Source organism: Gouania willdenowi, chromosome 1, assembly GCF_900634775.1.
Source record: "Gouania willdenowi chromosome 1, fGouWil2.1, whole genome shotgun sequence".
NCBI lineage: Eukaryota > Metazoa > Chordata > Actinopteri > Blenniiformes > Gobiesocidae > Gouania > Gouania willdenowi.
In genome coordinates, this window is record NC_041044.1 from 25252180 (window position 1) to 25272158 (window position 19979).

General features: G+C 36.6%; 1 protein-coding gene across 1 annotated transcript in view; it reads right to left on the reverse strand.

Moving 5' to 3' along the window:
- Positions 1–1976: 1976 nt before the first annotated feature.
- Positions 1977–19979, reverse strand: part of stx8 (syntaxin 8) — a 40970-nt gene continuing 22967 nt past the window's right edge. The window contains exons 7-8 of the mRNA XM_028451485.1: positions 13590–13691; positions 1977–3207 (exon numbers count right to left, since the gene is read on the reverse strand). Coding sequence (XP_028307286.1) covers positions 3143–3207; positions 13590–13691 — 167 coding nt within the window. The 3' untranslated portion in view covers positions 1977–3142. The remainder of the gene's footprint in view (positions 3208–13589; positions 13692–19979) is intronic.

Below are 19979 nucleotides of genomic sequence, written 5' to 3' on the forward strand. Positions count from 1 at the left end.
AATTACAATTCAGTCATAATTATAACTGTAATTGTAATTGAAAAAATCTGTTGCTTTTGCAATCGTAATTGAGTTCAAATAATTGACTTGGAAATTGTACTTGGCTTGGAAATTATATAAAATGTTAATAAAATGTCAATAAAATTATAATTTAATTAAAAGCAAAACTGTGGCACCATGTTACAGTTCTATGGCTAAGTAGTTAATCATATAAATATGGTTCAAATCAACTTTTCCCACTATCTGTCAGTTCACTTCAGGATCATTTTACCATTTTAAAAAATTATAATTAAATCGAGGAGTATAAGTACACACAAAAAAGGCTCAGACGCACACACCAAAAATATTAATACCAACATTTTTCATTGATTAGGAATGATTTAGCTGCTCAGTTAGCATAAGATATGCTAACAGAAAGCTAACACAAGAAGAAGGTTATGTTTTATGGGCTTATATTTTTCAGGCTCAGTAACTGTGATTAATTGTACTTGGACTTTAGTAATTGAGAATGTAATTGTAATTGATTGTCAGGGGGAAAATAATAATTGTAAATTTTGTTATAATTGGAAAAAATGCCGGTCACCATAATTAAACAAGGATAATTGAAGACGTAATTGTAATTGAAAAATGTAATTGACCCCAACCCTGTAAATCATAACACGTGATCATGAAATGATTGTAAATGAGTTTGTGAGGAAGTTACACCTGGAAATCGAAGAAGAAGAGCAGCAGCATTAACACAAATATGATCATGATTGATTAAAGTTGATCTCTATTCCTTTTTTCAATGTACAACCAATCAATGGTTGGTTACTTCACATCCTGTGTCCATCTATTACCTGTTAGTGGCAACCAAGCAACACAATGTTTGTTTATTTGGCACAATATAATCTATAATCACCAACGTTTCCTCACTCTGTCGCCTCATGCTGTAAATTCTACTCCTACTCCCTCACCAGCGGTTTGACAAGCTTCCAGATGAAACGCTATACACTATACACACACACACACACACACACACACGTCAAAGCATAGCTTTGTGTTCATACTATGAATTGTAAATGTCATCGTTGCAAAGACTTCTTGCAATGCCAACTAATATATTATGGTTATATATATGAATATATTTAATGACACAAAACATTGTGGACTTTGTCTTTACAACTTTTTTTTTTGTATTTGTTTGTGGTTTGTTTGTAACATTGATTATTAAGAAGGAAATAACTACTGAACACGGTGACCTGGTAGAACTAAATTCAGATATCAGTTTAAAAATAAACTCTTGTTACATTAAACAAAAAAAGCGTTTCGTTGTTTGTTTGACTTTCCTTTATAACCTAGGACTGGGTGATGTAATTTAAAGAGTAACTAAACCCCTGTTTTCTCCTGACCTGCCGCTAGGAGGGAAAATTAGAAAAATGCCTTGATTATGGGTGGGGCTTCTGGAGCAGTTAAGCCACGCCCAGTCTATACTATACAATCTCCAATGATCAATCTATGCTATGTTAACTAGATACTCACTACTCAATATACCTCTATTCACTCTTCTCCCAGTCCAAACTACTCACCACAGATTGTAGAGCCCACAGGTGTTCGTTTTTACAAAAGGGGCGGGGCTAACAATGCTTGTTTGTGACGCAAGATGGTCCCAAAACATCACACGATCTTGCAAAATTGAAATACTTAATACCAGGATCAATCAACAGCACTACATCATACACAAATACATTTGTATTCAGCAGAAAAAAAGTGGGTTTGGGGTGTAGTTACCCTTTAAAGAGTCCAAATAAAGGTCATACACAGCACACTAAAACATAGTTGGCAGATTTCATTATTGGAAAATATGAAGGTTGTGTGTTGAAATGCTGTCAAAGGTCCACCCATGCTAAATATCATGTTACAAAACAGTAAGGTCCTCCAAAAGAAGGAGTGATTATTAACTCAGACAGACACACACACACACACACACACAGGAATCTACTAAAACTGTCATTTATTAGAAATCACAAGTCCAATTGATTTACAATGAAAGAAAAGAGCCGTGTTAGCGACAGGGGCAAAGCTATTTGTTTTGGCAGCAGGCTTTACAAAAAACACTGTAGAGACCCCCCCAAAAATGATAACATTACAGCCGCTGCAGTACTGCGAGGGTAAATAATAGAAAGTGTGAATGTTGGCCGACCACAGGCAGGAGGTCCAACGGCACAGGCTAAAAATACACTTCAAATGCTAATAAACGTTCACATGACCTATGACTTCATATGAAATTCAGAAATTAATAGGCCTATTCATTTAATGATTCAAAGAGTAAAGCACTAACTAAACTAACCTCTCAGTAACACCAGGTAGCCCTCATGGACCACGTGAGGTGCTCTCCAAAGCTCTGGATTATATATAAGATATATTTTTTAAAAACCAAGGTGGATTTTCATGAAATATGACATAATTGTTACATTTTACAAATGTTACATGTTATACAATTAGTAAAAAGTTGTTTGTTGGTAGCTTGTAAAATAGGATGATGATCATTTTCTATTAAATGTAATGAAAATGAAACAATTGCATGAATTAGAATTTCCTTCCTTTTTTCAGTTCCTGTTATCCTTCCTTATTATCTTACCCTCTAATTAAAGCGAAACTGTGAAAATGTAGTTTAAGTACTGCTTTTCTAACTGGTGGCCCTGGTGGATTATATAGTACAGTAGTGTCTGAAAGGTTGGAGACCCCTGCTATAACAGATTTCCAGTAGATTTAATCTTGCCAGCGAGATGGAGTATAGGTAGTGCCAGACTCCCAAACATCAGAGTAAAGAAGATTTGATAGATATGAACATGTGTTGTGTACTAAATCTATTTCCTTTCAAAGAAAAAACAGGTAAAGAAGAAAAATGAAAATAATGGAAAATAAAAGTCAGAATAGACAAAGATTACCCATGAACAGCCGGCTCAAACAAAGCCTGGTTCTAAGTCCAGGAAAAAACTTCATCCGTTTCCATTTCACATTTTCTCAGGTTGAGCAGTAACCATTGACCATTCCTTTCAATGCATAAAGTTAGGAGAGACATTCTGAACGACACTTGGTGTAAGTGATTTACCAGATTTTCAGCCACAACAGTCACTTTCATTCAGCCATCTTCATCAGCTCACGCAGGCCAGGCAGCGACCACAATGATGGCTATAAGAAGCAGGACAATCACCACCAGCATCCCTGAGGAGGAAAACACCAGAGACTCAGTGTCAGAAAGTCCAACTTGTGAGGCCAGTTTTGAGCTTTACGGAGAAATCCAACAAGGCAAATGTTTCATCACAGATGGAAATTGTTGAATTTCATTTCCCACATCATCCATCAACATGCAGCGATGCTACAAGTGGGTGTTTCTCTTTTAAGGCCCATTTGGTTGATTTAGGATTAGTAAAGTCACATGTGTGTCGAAATGATCCACAACCTTAGGCAGACTACAACATTTTAGAATCAAGAGCAAAAGTGAAAGTAACAGATTACAAGTACACACGTTACTGTAATTGAATTGCTTTTATGGGTACTTGTACTTTTTTTTAGTATATTTCTAAATTAGTCATTTTAATAGTACTTAAGTACGTTTTCAAAAAAGAAAAGTAATTTCATTTCAGTTACACCCTGTGGGTGGAGTAACCCTGAAATGTGGGTGTTCCCATTCAAATGTGGCTTTACGCGCATTCTCCGGTGTGCGTGTCCTTTTCCTCTTATGCGCTTTTAACCCTGGAATAAGTGCAGCGCCCCGAAAAGGTGGAACATTATATTGCACTAGAAACATGGACTTAGTTACATTTTAACCCCCACGGACTCGTGCGTTGGGCAGCAGCAGCTGTGATCACTCAGCTGCTTGCTGCGCGATTAATTTAAAACTCTGACAGACGCAGACTTCTGTCCACGTTGGTCACAGTGATTCAACTATTTTCATACTATGTCCAACGTAAAGTCACAGTTTGATCCACTACAGAGTGAAACAAGCTGTCATAGGCAGATGAGGATGGAACACAAACTGTTGCCACACATATTTTAATGAGGCTCAGCTCAGGTTGCTTAAAACTATTTATATTTAAAACTGTGTATTATGGAATCCAGTAGTTCTGTTTCACTGCAAACATCCCTCTGTATTACAGCAGGACACTCTGCGGCTGGGTTATTTCCTCATATCTCTAGTGCATCTAACTCGGTCACGCGCTTTACAGTGACGATGATGATGACGATGAAGGAGAGAGATTTTAAACTGTGACTCGGACAGAAGAATGCGGCCGATCCTCAGTCACACTGCAATAATCTGATCAATGATCTGATTGAATCAACCTGTTGCATTGTTTATCAATGAAGGCGTTTCAAATTAAAAGTGAACTTTATCATTTTCACGGATTTCAATGACATTAGACAGCCCAAAAAAATTACATCACAGCCTCCTTTCCTTCAGCCCGCCTTCATTCACAGACTACGCGCTTTTTGGCTCCTTATGCGCGGTGTAAAGAGCCTTACGCGCGGTCCAGGAACCTGGACCGGAGAATACGCGTAGGAGAGAAGCGTGTAACTGTAGACCCCTAAATTATTTTTTTTGTTTTAAAATGATCAATGGACATTGTGAAACTACAAAAAATGAAATGACCGGGCAACAATCAAATGCACGACATCATAGCCAACCAATCATATTAAACGTAATGCACCGCGTCAAAACAGCATTGAATATTATATATGATAAATGTTCTCAGTTTTACAATTAACCCAGACCTTCCACTAAACAAGCCACACTACAGAACTCACTCACACGTGCTGTCCGTTAGAGGTGAAAAAGCCAAAGGTGGCACATATTGTGCAGCTGTTTGTTAATAACTGTGTGGAATTGTGCATCAGCAAATTGAACCCATAATTGTGTTTCTCGTTAGACTTTATCGAGTTAAAATTATCGAGATTGATATCGCACATCGCCATTTTGAGTTTTGGTCCAACAATCACCCAGCCCAAACTTTTGGAATTGAATTCATTGGTGTTATTTTACTTAAAAAAAAGAATTATACATTTTGACAAACCTTTTATTTCATACAGATGCCTTTGTGGAAAATAAATTAAGTTCCAATTATGCAAGATTTGCTTTCTTCCTTTTTAAGTTTATACATGAGATGTTTACTGTATGCTAGGGAACCGTGGCAAGATTTATGACCAACAATAAACGTGGGAGGTGAAAGTAACAAGTAACTTTTACTTTGAGCACTTTTTAATTAAGCTACATTTTACTTGCACTTGGGTATTTTATGTAGGACTTACTTTTACTTGTACTTTCAATCAAGTACTTCTACTTGAGTAGAATATATCAGTACTCTTTACACCTCTGGTTAAGAGCAAAGCATTTCCATCAGAAATAATCGATATAGTTAAAATACTAAATCCAAATGTGCGCTATTGAGAAAGTCCAAACCAATTGATCAGCAAACTCAGAGCGAAGGAGGGAACACTCTTGGACCAAGTAACCTACAGAGCTCACCACTAATTTTCAAAGTTCTTGATCTAACTCAACTCCCAAATGTGTGTGTGTGTGTGCCCTTGCAGCATATCACCACTCTCCACTTGATGACTTAATGCAATTTACATGCGTTCAACAGCAACAAAAGCTTTATTGCAGCAGATTGCACACTGTGATAGTGCATGTGTTTCTGATTTCGCCGTAAGAGGATAATCATTGTTTTTCACTGATGCTATGGCAGCAGAGAAAAATGTGCAAATGCTCACTCACACTTCATCAAAGTGCTTTACCTCCGGGACGACAAAATATTACAATTTTTACTGCAGCAGTCACCACCCAGGACACAAAAAACTGAACAAAAAATTTCAGAAGTAAAACCAACTTCAAAGGAAACAACAGGTTGAAAACATGTTTCCCTTTGTTCACAACAGAACATCTGTTGGAGAAAATAACTGGTTAACAATAGCAACTCATCTTTATTCCATGTCCATGCATCCTCAGGATTAAGTAATGCAATCAGGTTCATTATTTGAAGTTTAAAACACTTGGGTTAATAATAATTCACTGCTTAATCTAATCATTAATCTGTTGTTCAGCTCGTGAATCATTTTTAAACCAAAATTGTTTTTGCATCATTGCTTGTACTCGATTTTAATAAAACCTACAATAAAATTTCCATATCCACGTGTGTTTGAATTGCAATTCAATAATTCTATATTGTTTCCCCTCTGTGGTTTCTATTGGTTTTTTATAATTTTGGGAGGTTTTAATCTCAATAGAATTGTCTTGATTAACTTTGACTATTTTGTATAGGTGAATTAATAAATAAATAAATTATTTGGGTTTTTTAAAAAAGAGACAAATCTAAGAAACATTTTCTTTACCAACTTGTAATCAAAGTTGCTGGAAACAAAAACACTTTATTGGATAAATACATTGTGTAGCCATCAATAAATCATTTACGTGGAAAAAAACATGTAAAAAGTTTGAAATTGTAATAATGAAGGACAAACACAATCCCACAATGCAATGCGAGAAAGTTTTCCAATAATGTCAATAAGAGAGTGTTTATGGTGGAGATAAAAACAAACTTTCAAGCGACAATATCAGCCTTTCGCATCTTTTGCTGAGCAAATAATCTTTGATTAATTGATCTATGAGGCATATAAATTTATCTGATAAAAAAATCTCCAGCAGCTTTAAATCTCGTCAAGTTAACCTTTATCATCGACCAAACAATAGATGCTGAACTGCAAAAGGTGAAGTCACTTCTACAACGCAGATATTACACAGATATTACACAGAACATATCTCAGGGAAAAAGATTTATGGAGCACAACTCAACATGTGGTTGCACGAGATCATCAATCCTATCTTACCGTAGAACAAGATAAAACAACCTATGATAAATTGTTGAGTGAGGTCTCATACGTTTAGCCATGTAGTCTAAAGTGGTCTCTGTGGTAGTAGAAACATGTGTTCTGGCCTGGAAAACTCACTAAGTGGCTTAAGGAAGTTTTCAGGGAAACATACAAGAAGTAAATGAAGGTTACTTATACTGTACACGTTGATGTAATCTTACATCAATTTAGTAAACCTTTATAAATGCAATTAAAACAACATATGTTAAACATCTTAGAACTGTTGCTTTCAATGAAATTACATAAGAATCAAGACTTCAAACAACTGCTTCTTGAACAGCTTTTTTGTTATTTAGAACAGCGTTTTCCCGAGGCGTGTTTCATGCAATTTTAAAATTATAAATACGGTAAAGTATTTAAAGGCTGAGATAAGTTGTTTACTTGTAATGGTGAACTGATTAAACCGATAGATAAACAATTAAGGATGCATGCACACAACGCCTTTTTTATGGTGCATTTTAGAGTTTTTGGAGATCATTTTATCTTAAATTGCTATGTGGTAAATGTTCTACTTGTCTGTTGTTTTTTAATGTTTGTAAATGAGTGAAAAAAGATCTTAGAAGCTTGTGTCAGAACAAACACAAAATCCGTCAATCTCAAGTTGTTTGGGGGTGATAAATGAATTAACGCTGAATGTGGGTGCAGCAACACATGCGTAGAAACACAAACTTAAATGTTTACACTGATTATTAAAAACATAAATAAAGTAGCAATAAAGAGGGTGCTGTATGTTACCCACCCACACATCCATTTATTAACTGTAGAGCTTTCCCCTGTATCAAGCTCACATAACCAGTCTGGTTAACAGGTACATGCAAATTTTATTTTTTATTTTTACATATTGTACTGGGTTTTGGGCCCAGTAGGTTGTAAATAGTGACTTGGCCAAATAAATATCTCAACACAGCACAACATAATGGTGTTAAATACAAGATACTGTCAATGTAGATGTAAACACCTCAAGCTGATTGATTGATTTAATTTAATTTTGAACATGAACACAACAGCAGTGTATCTACTACAATGAAAAAAATTATGATATTAATCATTTAAAAAATAATAAATCAAGCAAAGCAAAGAGAACAAATGGTTACCAAAATCCTGTTCATGAAAACTGTACATGTTCGAAAAGGAGTAGGAGGAAGTATAAACTTATATGATCCTACCCCTTGTAATATCTAGTACTATACATATAATCTTCTTATAGTATACACCTATATATATATATATATATATATATATATAGTAGGGGTGTTGGAAAAAATCGATTCGGCGATATATCGCAATATTACGTTGCACGATTCTCGGATCGATTCAACATCCATATCAATTATTTATTTATTTATTTTTTTGCCTTTATTTAACCAGGAAAGCCTTTTCCACTGCTAAGTTGTTGGCACATGGCATGTTAAAGCCAATGTTTTGAGTGCAAAATATGCCAATAAAATATATTTCATACATAATGTTCTCATGAAGGTGTGCACATTTACAGATTAGTTTCTTAAGTCATATTTAAAAAAAAAAAAAAAAAAAAAAATCGCAATAATCGCCTTATACTTTAATATCGGGATGTATCGTATCGTATTGTGACCTATGTATCGGGATATGAATCGTATCGCCAGATGCGACGCAATACACACCCCTCATATATAGATAGATAGCTTTATTTCAGACTCGATATATATCTATATAATTATACAATTCATGTAATCCACTTTACATTCATCTGTCCACAGATACACAAATATATAAACACGTATTTACATTTTTTTCCTTTAACACTTGTGCTTCGAGAAGATAAACTTTATGTATTTATGTTAAAATTGCTTTAAATTCAGATATGTCTCCTTGTTAGTTAAACTAAAACACTGAAATAAATGTGATCCATCATCCAATACCACAGCTCTGACAATAACAAAAATAGGATAATTTTCTTGTTGATTGTGGAATAGTCTAAAGCTAAAAAAAAAAAGGAGAATCCCTAATGACACATTAGCTCCTGACCTTCACAGTGCCTCCACAGGCTAATGACAATCATGCCATTTGCTTCCCAGATAGATTAGTGAGCTGCTGTGACAGTGATGCAGAGGGAGAGAGTAGCTGTCAGTGACCACCCAGAAGTTTCAGGGTCCCCATTCGGCTTTCACCCTATTTTAACAATTTTCAGACACATCAGTTTGACAAATCATACGAGGAAAAAAACAATAATTGGGGAGAACCCTGAACAGACAGAGACAACCTCTGAACTTCTCTTTCTACCCCCGTCATGCCCTGTGCCAAAAGTTCAAAGACCGTTTTAGATTACAAAAGACAAGAATGACCTCAAGAGGACAGGGGGCGATTATATGTCCACAAAATTGATGAAACAAGCTTCATTTCTGGACACAACAAAAAGAAACAAAAACAACAATTTAAAGATTTTAACTTTCATCTTTCAAAATATTCTGGAATTAAAGTATTTAACCTAATGATCTGAGGGGAAAAAAGTAAACATTTTGTAATATACCTGTATGTTTAAGCTGATAACTGATTTTGCTGCAAAAGGAGAAACAAAAACTGTTCCTAAGATTTTTCTTGTGTTTTTTTCAGGGTTTTCTTTACACACAATCACGCCCATTAAAAGGGTACTCGAGTGCAGATGTTATCTGATGTCAATGATCAAACCACATAACAAGATATCCACCGAATGAAAATGAAATTCACATTTGCTGCCAACATCAACTAGAATAGCCAAAAAACTCAAAAAGTTGAGCTGATCACCCTTTTATTTTTGGAAGACAGATTTTCTGACTGGCTTTACCTTAGTGGACTAGAGTTGTTTTCGGTAGCCATCTTTGTCTAGTCTTAGCCTTATGGATGAAAATGCGTATTAGTTTTAGTCACATTTTAGTCATGTGCTAGTTTTAGTCCAGTTTTAGTCAACGAAAAATAAAAAAGGACACGCGCACACTGAGGAAGTCTTAACGACTTTTTTCTCCATAAAGACTAGTAACAAATGTAGAAATTTTATCTTGTGTTATTGGAAAGTATTCTGATGTTTTAGAGACATTCATGTTCTCACACTCTTGACTCGATCTGACTGCTCAAACTGTACGTCCCTACAAGACATGTGAGGGTCTTGTTTCCGGAAATGCAACGTACAAATTAGAAGAAGAAGAAGAACTCTGAAGCATCGGCATTAAAACAGAAGAAGAAGAAGAACCCGGAAGTGGAGAGACACTCGCAAATCTCAGCAAAAAGAGCTTTAAACAAGCTCAGATGAACTACGGCTAGGCCCGTGGAACATCTCCGCGCCAAATAACACGTACCACGTTCCTGAGAATTCAGGGAGCCTGGGTGGGCCCGCAGGCTCCCGTCTCCCACTTTTTCAAAAAGGTCTCCGATAGGTTCTTGACATCTGCTCATATAATATCTACAGTATGTCAAATTACAGCCCGATTCAACGAGCATTAATGAAGGAGTAGTCATTTGAAAAATGGAACCCCCATACGAAGCAATTTATGTGTCAATGATTCGTTACGTAATCTATGTTGAACTACCTTTGAAACGATAAATCACACAACTATGTTCCCATAAATTTAGAGATTACCGGAAACGAGGACGGAATTTCAAACATGTTTGATTTCCTTACAACCATACGATTGCTGATCGGGAGCTGGTGTTGTGAGGTGTTAATCGCTTTTCGTGAACCCATGTACAGGTACAACTCAAAAAATTAGAATATCATGAAAAGGTTTAATATTTTTGGTCACTCATTTGAGAAAGTCAAACCCATATATGATATAGGCTCATGACACATAGAATTAAATATTTCAAGCATTTATTTCTTGAAATTTTGATGATTATGGCTTACAGATAATGAAAACCCAAAAATCAGTGTCTCGGAAAATTAGAATATTGCATAAGATCAATAAAAAAATATATATTTTAAACAAAAATGAAAGGCTTCTGTAAAGTATGTTAATTTCCATGCACTAAGGGCTCTATTCTCCCATGCCCGTAAGTCAGTCGCTGCGTGCATTCATCCCAGTTACGCACTCTGGGCTGAGCGTCCCTGAAATGTGGGCGTTCCATTCAAATCTGGCCTTGTGCATATTCTCCCGTCTGCTTAAGTTCTTTTCCTCTTACGCGTTTCTAAACCTGGAATAAGTACAGCTCTCTGATAAGGTGAAACATTATATTGCAGAAGAAGTATGGACAAAGTGACACTGTCACAGAGGTTGCAGGGAGAGTAGCATAAGTACGCCAAAGGATTGACTATCATCATTTCTAATATGCTCACATTTACCAGTTCTTAACATGACAAAATGTGATGAACCTGTAGCACTGCTCCGGCGTAATGGAAGCCCAGGTTGCTTTGATACCAGCCATCAGATCATCTGCATTGTTGGGTCTAGTATCTTTCATCTTCCTCTTGACAATAACCCATAGATTCTCTATGGGGTTCAGATCAGGACAGTCTGCAGGCCAATCAAGCACAGTAACACCATGGTCATTGAACCAGGTACCTTTGGCAGTGTGGGCAGGTGCAAAGTCCTGCTGGAAAATAAAATCAGCATCTCCATAAAGCTCGTCGGCAGAAGGAAGCATGGAGTGCTGGTAGATGCCTGCTTTGCACAGCGGACCGTCACCAGCAGATGACATGGCAGCCTAAATCATCACAGACTGCTGAAACTTCACACTGGACTTCAAGCAAAGTGGATTCTGAGCCTCTACATCCCAAAAAAGGACTTTGGACCACTGAGCAACAGTCCAGTTCTTTTTCTCCACAGCCCAGGTAAGACGCTTCTTACGTTGTCTCTTGTTCAGGAGTGGCTTGACACGAGGAATGAGACATTTTTATCCCATGTCTAGGAATTCGTCTGTGCGAGTTGCTCTTGATGCGCTGACTCCAGCGTCAGCCCACTCCTTGTGAAGTATGGCTGAACGATTTTGGAAAAAAATGTAATTGCGATTTTTTTTCTCAATATTGCGATTGCGATTTAATATGTGATTATTTTTTTAAGGGCCTCTTGTCATGTATTTTTCAATGAAAACAAGCAATAAATCAATCTGTTTCATCATAAACAATTTGTTAACAAGTATGAATTGATCAACTCAATGGTGTGTATGTGTGACTGTACTAGTAACTGCAGTGGTGGGCGTGTCCAAACAACAATAGGATGCAGCAGCATGATTGCTTGATATTTTTTACCCTCTGACAGACAGATTTCGTGCACAATAGGAGGAAATGTCATGCATTATGAACGCCTGACGGGCCACACCTAACATTTTCATCTACTCTCTTCATGTCAACAAAAAACTCAACCATGTATCGTCATGCTTTAGACATAAAAGAGCCATGTTTAGCTTGTCTCCGTCTCGTTATTGTGATGTAAAAAAGGGGGCGTCAACAAAATAATTTTGTTATCGTTGCCCAAAACAACACTGTTGGAGACCTTAGTGGATTAGTTATCTTATTACGAAAGCCAGATAAACAGTGTCACAGATTAAAAATAAATTGGGGATATGTGATGTGTTGTGCAAAAACCGAACAGCTTGTACACTAACAGGATCAATATAACCATAACCCTGTGGGAGTTACATGTAGAGAACTCATGAGCCAGATAAGAAGTTTACAAAGTATATAATGGTGTCATTTTTCAAATATCTGAACACGTTTCCAGCTTTTAGCACTCAATGAACTGAGCTACTGAAAGTTATGCTAAGTATGCCCTCAGTTGTCAAAGCCAGACATTGCTAACTTTACAAAGACTCAGCTGAGACATAACACTAAACACAGGCTTTGCTTGAGAAGTATAGTTTCAAAAATAAATAAAGCCTAATGCAAAGGAATTAAAAACAGGCAGTCATGGCTAAAGAGGGACAGGCCTCTGAACAATTTGGGGCATGCAGTATCTTCAGTTCTTTCGCTGCATGACACAAAAACGGGTGTCAAACAAGTGAGAAGATGAACAGAGGGATGACAGAGAAGAATGGAAAAAAGGCAGCGCAGAGGTGAGAGTGTAGGGGACCACAGGGGAACTATTCTATTCACGTCGAAGGGCCAAGACACGCATGTCAATTCACCATGACAGATGTCTTTTACAGCTGCACAAATTAGGATACTTGACAAATCACTACAACGGTGCAAAATAATGCAAAAAGCTAACACGATAGGTCCTGCAGACAAATAGAAGCATGCATTAATAACTTTTGAACTTTTGCTTTTAAAGACGATTGCAGGATGTTTAGCTTACAAAAAAAAAAAAAAAAAAAAAATGGTCTGATTTTAACACAATTTAAGATCTGGGATTTTCAAACAAGCTAACACTGAGGCACCATGGAGACGCTTCCAACAAAATGAAGCATTTTTGCGAGGTGACCTTCTCTTTTTGTTTTGCTTATGTGACTCTTTTATGCTAGTTGTTTCTCCTTCTTAATGCCGTGGAAGCTCATGCTGCCAAATTCCATTGGCCAGTCTTTCCCAAACTGGGATCTGATACTCCTGGGAGTAGGTGAGCAAAAGGTTGGGAGGTAACTAAGATACGGCCAATCAGCGCACACCAAAGGCTTAACCAAAAAGTCACTACCAAACTACATGTGGTAGCTTCTGGGTAATATAATGGATCATATAAATCGTTCTCCTATTTCTTTCATTTTCATTTGTTTCTTTCATTTTAATAAAATAAGAAAATACTTACCACAAGAGGCTGACTTTGTCTCCACCAGCTTAATTCGTCGTGTCTCATTACGAATGCGGTCATCAGTCTTGTCCACCAGATGAGAGAGGTCGTCGATAATTTCTAAAATCGAGAGATTAAAATGGAAATGATGTTTTTTACTTCATATTTTTTTTCTAAACTTTCAATTTAAGAAAGAAAAAAACAATTTTGAAAAAACAAAAAATATAAAAACCTTATGTTTTCTACAAAAACATTTATTTATTTATTTATTTTTTAATCACCTGCCAGGCTTTATAGAACAGTTATGAGTTGAAAAAGCAACTATAATGCAAGAAGATGAAGGGAAGTGACTTCACACATCTTCATTGTGATAAATAAGACCCCAGTTGTAAGTGCATGTGCAAATGTACGCACATGTGGGTGGTGCATGTGGGTGTAACACTGTGCCTACAGTCGTTGTTTAGTAACGGATCTTGACTCGTAGTCAAAATCTGGCCAGAGGAAAGAAAAACGTATATACGACTTGTTAGTGTAAGCCACTGTGTTGACATCCCTTCTACTGAAGTTTGGCCCTGAACATCACACACAAGTAAGAAAAAATGCCCGAGATTTATTGTAATTGGGTTTATAAATTTAGGATAATAAGAAAAGTAAATTAATAAATCCAAAACATATAATTATAGCAGTTCAGAAAGATGCAAAAAACTACACCACAAAAGTTTACTGAAACAACTTCTCTTTGTTTTTCTGCAGAAAATCCATGTTTTCATTCGATTCATCAACTTCAAACCATTAATAAATAAATAGGGTAATGTATGGGCAAGTCAATTCAAAACAACATGGCTCATTACTTTTGGTGTAAATCTGGAGATTTATGACGAAAAACAAACCCCTATTGGGAATGCGGTCCTGAACAAGAGTGCCAGGAGATCCAGATGTGTGGCCTGTTTGTGGCAAAACTAAGCAATTAAAAGAAGTTAATGAAAAGAAAGCTTTGATGAGAGAAAGTTTTAAAAATACTTGAACTGGGTGCCATGAAAATCAGGTTATGTATTTATAAGAGGACTCACTCACTATTGCTAAACATTTCAATAGTTATAAGGAAAGGATGCCAGTGCTTTACAGTAGCTGGATTTCCATTACAGATTTTCACAAAATAGAAGCGATATTTCTAAATGTCAACAAAGTATAACTATTTCCATTGAAACTTGTTTTGGGCAGGAGCATCGCAACTCCTGTGAAAAACACTTTGTATTCCTTTGCTGTTTCACGCCTAATATGGCAGTAATAATTTTTAGGTATAATGCTAACAAATGTCCCGCTCTCCTCTTCTGTTTATACGTACTGCGCCATGTTTTCTTGGAGTGAAGTGGTCATGTGACCAGGTACCTCACGTCATGTGACCACGTACGTCAAGTTCTGTGACGTGTATTTATGAAAAAAGTGTTCCCATAGAGCTTTTGCAACACATTTCAATATCAAAACGCCTGAAATACCTCCTCATGAAAGCGTAAACTTTTGAGCGATATTTGAGTGTTTTTTCGAAATTCCATTTCCAGGGGTAATGGAAATGCAGCTAATGTCTGGATACATTTAAAATGAAATCAAACCGCAGCATTTGCATAACTGCTGTCAGAACTTGAGAATACAGTTTGCATTTCAGCTTCAAGTCGATAGTTATGGTACACAAAAGAAACTGACGGAGGGAAGAGAAGCATGTGAGTTTGAACAGCCAGAATGTAAAAGGGTAAGGATGAGGCGATGGAAGACTTAAGATCTGTGAATACAGAGTGTCCCTGAAGACACAAACACGATCATGCATGCATCAGGCAACAATTTAGAAGGAAAGAACATTTCCTTCATTGGCACGAAAGGAGAGTAGACGCTCAACCGTTTGCGCCACGTGTCAATCTGACTAGTCATCGAGCAAGTTTTAAGCCAGGTGGTGCTGAGTTTTTTTTTTGTTCACACCACTTCTGCCAACAAACGGTGTGCACGCATTGAGAATGTTGTTTCAAAAATGCTATCTTGTAAACTTGCATTGGTAGTACTCGAAGTCTGACATTGAAGACAAGCAGCTGAACTCATTTACAGAGCCAGTTTAACAACTGTGTTCCAGCTTCTACAAACTTCAGGCTCAGTTTTCTAATGGAAAGTTTGTAGGTGCAGCAAAAGAAATGCGAGATCTTGATGTCCCTTTGGAATCAGAATTAAAATGAACGTCTTTAAATGGCATCAGAGACATAGTTGACCCAAAACCTGCATCAAACTGGCCAAGAAAGACTATCAGATCATAGTTCTGAGAGACGTTTTTAAAAGAAAAAAGCAAACCGTGATGGAGAACAGGGCTAATCATGAGCAAGCTTTGGTGTGCGCAGTTTGCTCGCACTTTTCTTGTTAGCGAAGGAAACAAATACCAGCCGAAAACATTAAAAAAAGATTGAAAATATTTTCCTTTTGAGGTAAGTTCATGTTTTGAAGCTCCAAGATGATTAGAAACAATCCATCGTCGGAAATTAAACAACAGTCATCTTATAAGTCCCGGACAGACGATGAATAATACTCCAAACAGCCACTAAATAGGAACCTGCTCCTACAGAGAGCTGACATTAGCAATTATGGTTTAGTGAAGTGAGTGGGCTGAAGTAAACGTAATGTCTGCTATAGTTAACCAATAAAAATATACAGTGTGTGTCCATGTGTACGTGCATATATACAACTGAGTTAAATAAAAATGTCTTTTTGTGATGCAGCAGGGAAATACCTTGAGTAAACATAACTCGATCCATATGAGTCTTGTACCTGTTTTTTCAGGGCTTGTGTCAATTCCGTTTTGTTTTTTACCTTTATTTATAAAGGCAGTCTGTTATTTTTTTAGACTACCCTGTATGCGATTTAAACCTTTAATATCAACTTCTTATCTTATTCAAAACTCGTCACTGTGAAGCAGAATTATCTATTTTTATTACCACACAAATATACATTCAGCTCATATTAAAGTAGACCATTATGAGATGGGTTAGGACACATCTACTTAAATGTTTTAGCGAGAGTAATCCTAACTCAACCCAGGTGGCAACAATGACACATGTTGCAAAATGCTGAGAAAAGTGTTCGTAATTCAACAAATCTTCACGTTTGTCACAGATCTGCAATTGCTCCCAGAATCTTCCTTCGCTTCAAAAAAAAAAGTAGTTTGTGTGGGGCCGAAAAGGTGTGCATGTAGAGGAGACATTTAAATAAAAAAATTTAAAAAAAAACAGTGAGACTGTACAGGTTCTTAAATGTGCTGTGTGTGTTAATGTAGAACTTGGTGTCAAAGCGATGGTAGTGCACAGAAGAAATGCCTCAAACGTCCACGATTAGAACACAATCTCGACGAGTGTGATCTGTTTGGGCTGTTACTATCCATGAGATGCTTTCTCCAGACAATATAAAGACAAAGCAAATAAAGAGTCGATCGTTTTTTCTCTTCTTTGCTCTGCTCAGCTTTGGCATCTCCTGTTGTACTGAAATGGGGGGGGTTTCACAACTGTTACCAATTGGCCCTGGTGTTACTGACTATATGGTGGGTAGCGCTTCACTGCCAACCAAAACACACGTCCCTGGATGTAACTGGACCTTCACTTGGCACACATAAAGGCACTCAGCATGATGATACAACTCAGGGCAATTAAAGTATTTACAAGAAGTTGAACAGACTTGGAAAAGTTTCTTTCAAACTTTTTTCTGCTCTTGGCAGCTTATTGAAAACAAACTCACCCTGAGGGTCTGCAGGGAGTAAGAAAAGAAAAGCCGAACAAACCACCTGCATGCCAAAATAATTAGAACACGAACAAAAACAAATACAAAGTGTCGCAACACTGAAATGATACTAAAAGAGCCTTTATCTGAAAGTTAAAATAGAAAATTAAAAAACTGAACGGAAGACCTTTGACATATCAAAAATAATAATGTTTCTTGGCCTGCCCTAAGGAACTATTCTAAAGTTGTTTAAAAAGCCAAAGTGTTGATAAATTGTTCATAATCTTAATTTCTTCCACTCGTTCCAAACCCAACACATCACAAATAGCTACTATAATTCATACCAAGAAGACAAGCAAATATATGGTGTTAATTAGAGATCAGGAAAATATTGAATTACATTTCCATGAAAGGCAGTGGGGAATATGACTTACATTTATTTAATAAGCCAACAAGAAACTTAAGAATGGTATTTACAAAACCAGTGTATACAAGAAAGACCACATTTCAAAGTCTAAAAAAATCTGTTGGCTGCTGTCAAATTCCCTGAAAACAAATAAAAGTGTGTTAGATCATCACATTAGGCCGATGGTGACACAGGATTTTGGAGTAAGCTTTATGCAAACACACACAATCATTTCATTAGAGACTTTACCGCAAAGCAAAACATGTTTACAATACATACACTTTGTGGAAGTCCCACTAAATGTTCATGACACGGTTTAAATGAGTATACTCATACACAAAATCCACCTTCTTAACATCTGGCCTTCTGAAGTGCTGGGCCACATGTGCAAAGATTAGTCTCGCTGCTGGACATCCAGTGCCTTCTTGGCCCCAGTCAATCTCCCTGCATCTTCAGATGCACTGACAACATTGTCTCCTCAACACGATGGGGGAACGATGCTCTTTATTCCATCATTGTATTATTTTTAGCTAGTCAGATGTCAGGGATGGAGGTGATCAATGTCTTACTTTAGCCTGTATGCAGCACTCATTGTTTTAAAGGAACAGTTATAGTCATACAAAATTTTTTTCTCTATACATGGAGAAATGTATTTATTTTTTTTACTCAAAAAATTTACATGACGTTAAGTATGGATGTACCTTCACAAGCCTGCCAGAGAAGTGGTAAATTATATTACACTTAGGGAAGCACTTAATCTCTCACTGTCCAGTTCCAATTGTTTCCAGTCACTAAAATACATGATTGCAACTCAGGCAACAATAAATTGATTTATTTTTATGGTACGAAAAGAAAAATATCAATTCTAAGAGGAAACCATCTCGCAGATACAGTCTTATGTTTAGCAAAGATGTTGTGTTGTAATGTTTCATTATTTGAAAATGTATAAAATTGAACCTTAACATAACAGACACAATTCCAGAGATGAATACATAGATACTAAAACAGCAGCGCCCAAGCGTGTTCACTGTTCTAACATGCATAGCTTTCACGTTTCCAGTCCTAATCTCAACCATTTGTGAGCCAATTGGAAACTGAAACCGGCTGTGTACTCATGGACAGTTATATCTTCCTAGCCTTGCAATGTTTTACTCAGGGAATCATCAGTGTGCATGATGGACACCTAAAAGAAAAAAAGACTCGCTGAATTATGAGTTTCCTAAAGTTAAAAAAAAAAAAAAAGACTTCAAAGAAAAGCCAGTAAATTTTGAAAAATCGCTGCTTCAGTTCAGTCTCAACATGAAAAGACTTTGGAGTTTGTACCATACTTGCCAGACACCAAAGACAAGCTCTGTGCGAATTATGGGAATCCTCTCAATCAAAGATTTGTAAGCCAGGTACTGCAAGACGCACAGAAAACATTTATATAGATGGATTTGGTAAAACGCATCAGAATATTTAGAGTTAAAATAGTTTAAGTAGATTTAAAAGAACAAAACTGAACAGCTTAAGCTAATTTACAGCTAGCATAAAGTTTATCTGCAGAGATAACAACAACTTTACCAATATCCAGTTGTTATCTGCTGTTTAACAAAGATGATTATCTGAGTTCAAGTAGAACGATTCAAATAATACCTAAAAGCAGTAAGTCTTTGACTGGTAATGATACATCATGTAATCAATGAATGAAATTAAAAGTAAATCAATTTATGTTATTAGCTATTAAGGGTGTAAGAAAAATTGATTCTGCGATATATAACAATATTTCACTGCACGATTCCCAAAAAATTGTTTTAATCATGTTTTGTAATGAAAAAAACATGGATATATCGTACTGTGACATGCAAATCGTGAATCACATTGTATCGTCAGATTCATGGCAATGCACATCCCTATTAGCCGATACGACCAGATATCCAGTTTGACAAGTGAGAGATATGGCTGCGTGGTGGTAGCCTCCTCAATAGGTACAAATCAGTTATTAATCCTTAGATTAATGTACTGTAGAGACATGGACCTAGAAATAGGTTAACAGCGCGACTCTAAAACAACGCCTGCTAAACATTTCACATGCATGCTCCGGCATCAATACGAATCCCGATTCATTGATGCCGATTCGATTCAAGGATGATATTATATCATATTCAATCCGAAACAATTCAATGACTTGAAATCGATTCAGTAACCTTTTAGCTAAAATAATATTTCAACCAGTGTGACTGTGAAACAAATACGTGAATACTGTACAGTACAGGTGA